The sequence below is a fragment of the Myxocyprinus asiaticus genome, chromosome 4, assembly GCF_019703515.2.
Source record: "Myxocyprinus asiaticus isolate MX2 ecotype Aquarium Trade chromosome 4, UBuf_Myxa_2, whole genome shotgun sequence".
Taxonomy (NCBI): domain Eukaryota; kingdom Metazoa; phylum Chordata; class Actinopteri; order Cypriniformes; family Catostomidae; genus Myxocyprinus; species Myxocyprinus asiaticus.
Window position 1 is genome coordinate 40,183,143 of NC_059347.1, and position 3,424 is coordinate 40,186,566.

The 3,424-nt window shown below is 35.3% G+C and overlaps 1 protein-coding gene across 1 annotated transcript; it reads right to left on the minus strand.

Moving 5' to 3' along the window:
* Positions 1-1,606: 1,606 nt before the first annotated feature.
* LOC127440147 (mitochondrial import inner membrane translocase subunit Tim8 A-like) lies at positions 1,607-2,513 on the minus strand. The gene is made up of 2 exons (XM_051696575.1): positions 2,311-2,513; positions 1,607-2,216 (listed from the first exon to the last, which is right to left on the minus strand). Exons 1-2 carry the CDS (start codon positions 2,452-2,454, stop codon positions 2,049-2,051), a joined length of 312 nt encoding a protein of 103 aa, XP_051552535.1. The 5' UTR covers positions 2,455-2,513; the 3' UTR covers positions 1,607-2,048.
* Between the last annotated feature and the right edge of the window lie 911 nt (positions 2,514-3,424).

Genomic DNA, 3,424 nt, shown 5'->3' on the forward strand with positions numbered 1-3,424 from the left:
ACAAGCCAGCTCGGTACATACTCAAAACTTTCATCAGAATATAACAAGACCATCTGAAGATTAAGCCATCAAAGCTAACAAACAGCTTTAGACATTAGGTCCAAATGTATAATTAAAGATGAATTTTTGAGTGGTTAACATTTGTCACACAAAATGTATTAAACAATCTTATCTAACCATTGTATTATATACTGAATGGACTTCAGCATATATAGTGCTGCTATGTATCTTATAATGTACAGTGTACATACAAACACACAGTGTACTGAATGGTACAGTGCCCAATCAGCTTCCTTCAAAACATCAAAGACTCAGCTTGAAAGGACCCTGTAGGTTTCCTGTATGCTCTGATAATCAAGTTAGAGTACTAAGCTAACCCATCTGCTTCCTGACTTTAATTAGAGTGGCTGAAAGCAGCGCTGCTTGCAAGATTTACACACACAGCTCTATCAAAGGCCACTTTGTACCAAGCACCCTCAACAACAAAGGAGGGCATAGCCAAGAAGCAGACCTCTTTTGCCCTAAAACTAATCCTGTCATATGGAGTTATCTTACAGTACTGTGTGGATAAGAAGGTATACATGAAACAATACTTAAATCTAATTAGATGGCTTTTTGCTGTGTTAGAGCTTTGCCCTCAAATGATGCTATATCATTTTATGCTATATGTCCCACTTTTATTTAATAGTACAGATACAGCAGATATGAAATTAATGATAATATTAAATTTCAGTAAATTCCTTAATTGACTAATGTATGTGAAAAATGATGTAATAATGTGACTAGAGGATTATCCTTTTTCTATCACACATTAGATTTATGAGATAAACATTAAACTTTCCGATTTACTGGAAGTGAATGCCTCATGGCAGCTGTGGTAACTGTATTATATTACCCTGGAATACATTTTAAATAACAAGTACAATGTTTTAAATTTACACTAAATGATTTAAAAATTGTAAATATAAAAAAGTTTGCTAAATTTACACTTTACATGTCTGTGAAAAGGGTCCATTATGGTAACCCCCTAAAACTACAACGTAACAGAATTTATTTTTAATTTCAACATTACAAAACATTAAACACATCTCCCCCTTTATATTCATCTTCCACAAAGACATAAAATAACATTTACTCTCCATGTTGAGTCCCATGCAAAGCATGCTGGGAACTAGAAATCCTCTGCCCAGTTTTAGTTAACCAAACCAAAAATATTAATGTTGTCCTAATGCAAATGGATTATTAAAAGCTGACAACAGTTATTTTAGTTCAATCAACTCAGTTAATGTTCCCTTGGTTACATACATTTTTTGAGTAATACGTACATAGGAGAATCGAGTAAAACTGACGTGAAAATTTAATCTTTTTTTGAATGTACACCAGGCAAACTGCTGAGAAAAAACATTTTGTTGAGCAAGTAATACTAACCAGGTTACCATGACATCACTGCTTTGTTTCTACATGAACAGGAGAAAAATAGTAAGGTCTAAGTTCATCAGGCAAAACATTTTTAGAAAACTTTGTAGTTTTTCTTTTATCATCTTAAATCTGCCATGCTGTCTGTATTTTAACCAAGGAAGTAATTAAAAACAAGGAAGTCATTAAATTATTATTATTATTATTATTTTATTTTTTTGTGAAGTTATTCAAAACTGTTCTTAAAGCCGTTTTATTTTCAGGTAAAACCCCAGCTCATTTCATTTTTGTTCCATTTCATAATTGAAAAGTATCCACTTATTAAGTCAATCAAACCCGGAATAGTTTGACAGATGTATAACTGTACTGCAGTGATGGAAATGGTACAGCAAAATGCAAACTACATGTATTGATGATAATGGACAGCAAACATTCGTTCGTCACATTGTGAATAATCTTTGCTTGCTGTTCTAATGGATCAGCTATAATTTTATAAACATTTCAGAGAGTGTGAGCAAAGGCTTTAGATATTACAGGAACAGACTCTTTGACAGACCATGCGGGAAGTAAACAGACACCATAAAAATAACGACAATATGTGCAAACTGTCTTTGAGGACACACTGTCCTTCATCAATGCGCGCCCTTCTGGACCATCTGTGTAAAGCGATTCGTGATGGTAAGGGTTGTGTCGATGAAACGTTCCACGCAGCTTACGAGACACGTCTCAGTTCGTGAGTCCAATTTGCTGCTCGGTTTGTCCACACATTTATCCCAGCAAGCATCCGTAAAGTTGTGTACCTACAAATACAGTTTTAAACACGGTTACAATTCAATTTGAGGACCTCGCTAATTGGTGTAGAATGATTCAGTAGCACACGGATTAGCGAGATACCTGCGCTTGAAACTGCGCTTTCTGCTGCTCCACAGCAATCAGACGCTGAAGCTCCGAAGCATCGGCGCTTTCTGAAGAACTAGCCAACGGCATATCAAAGCCTGAACTAAAATCAGCCATGTCAAGACCTTTCTCAGAGATCATACGCACTGGAACATGTGAAGGATCAAGCGACGCCTCTGACAGGCGTTAGAGTTCAGGCAGCAACTTCCGCCGCAAGAATATGACGTCATACCGACGTTCATTCTTTAAGAACGGGAAAATCCAGCAGTTTAATCAAAGTGGTTTAATTTAGATTTTGAATCAGAATTTTGAACCGCGCTATGCGTGTAAGTGTTTGTTCTTTTATATAATAATTTAGGCTTCATATGTGCCAATGATGGCACGTGTGCCATAGGTTGCCGACCCCTGTACTACAAACACAATCCCCCCACTCATGTATTATTTAGAATAATCAACATTTCAAGACTGAAATACAAGAAACAAGACTGCATACAGAAAGACTGGTTTGTGAAAGGCATCTTTTTTTTTCTAATGTAGATTTATTAAAAAATACTGGTGAAAAGTCTACTTACAAATAATTATATTAGAAAAATGTACCTCAGAAGGAATATTTAAGATTTGTAAGTTGTACCTCTCCAAAATTACTCCATCTCATTAAAGCAGAACACTTGTATAATTATGCAGCTGGACTACTTCAATGACTTAGGCCTGCTCTCGGAGGCATTTATAAGCCTATAATGGATAGAAAATGTGATAACTCTTACTCTCATATTAGAAAAATGTTAACTAAAGATATACGTTATTTTCTACTGCATTTGTGATGTGGAAGCAGGGTTTCCTTCACTCTGTACAGATAATTGGTAGTCAGATATCTGTTTACTTCCTAACAGAGATTAAGATATCCATTTGAAAGTATTACACCGATATTATCCCTGCAATGCCTTTATTGGTACGTTTAAGGAAGGTCTTTCACCACTATGCTCTTTTTGTGAGTTGGAAACAATCAGGCTACACACCTTTTCTATAACTGTATTTAATCTAAATAAATCTTCATTTTGGTGTCTGGTATCCCTGCTCATATTTGTTAAGTTTCACAGAATTATTCAAATAA

Bases quoted from the DNA above. Each gene is read 5' to 3' on its own strand.
- LOC127440147 (XM_051696575.1), bottom strand. From the start codon at position 2,454: ATGATCTCTGAGAAAGGTCTTGACATGGCTGATTTTAGTTCAGGCTTT. The intron at 2,217-2,310 runs GTATCTCGCTAA...CTGTATTTGTAG, and splicing joins AAGCGCAGTTTCAAGCGCAG to GTACACAACTTTACGGATGC.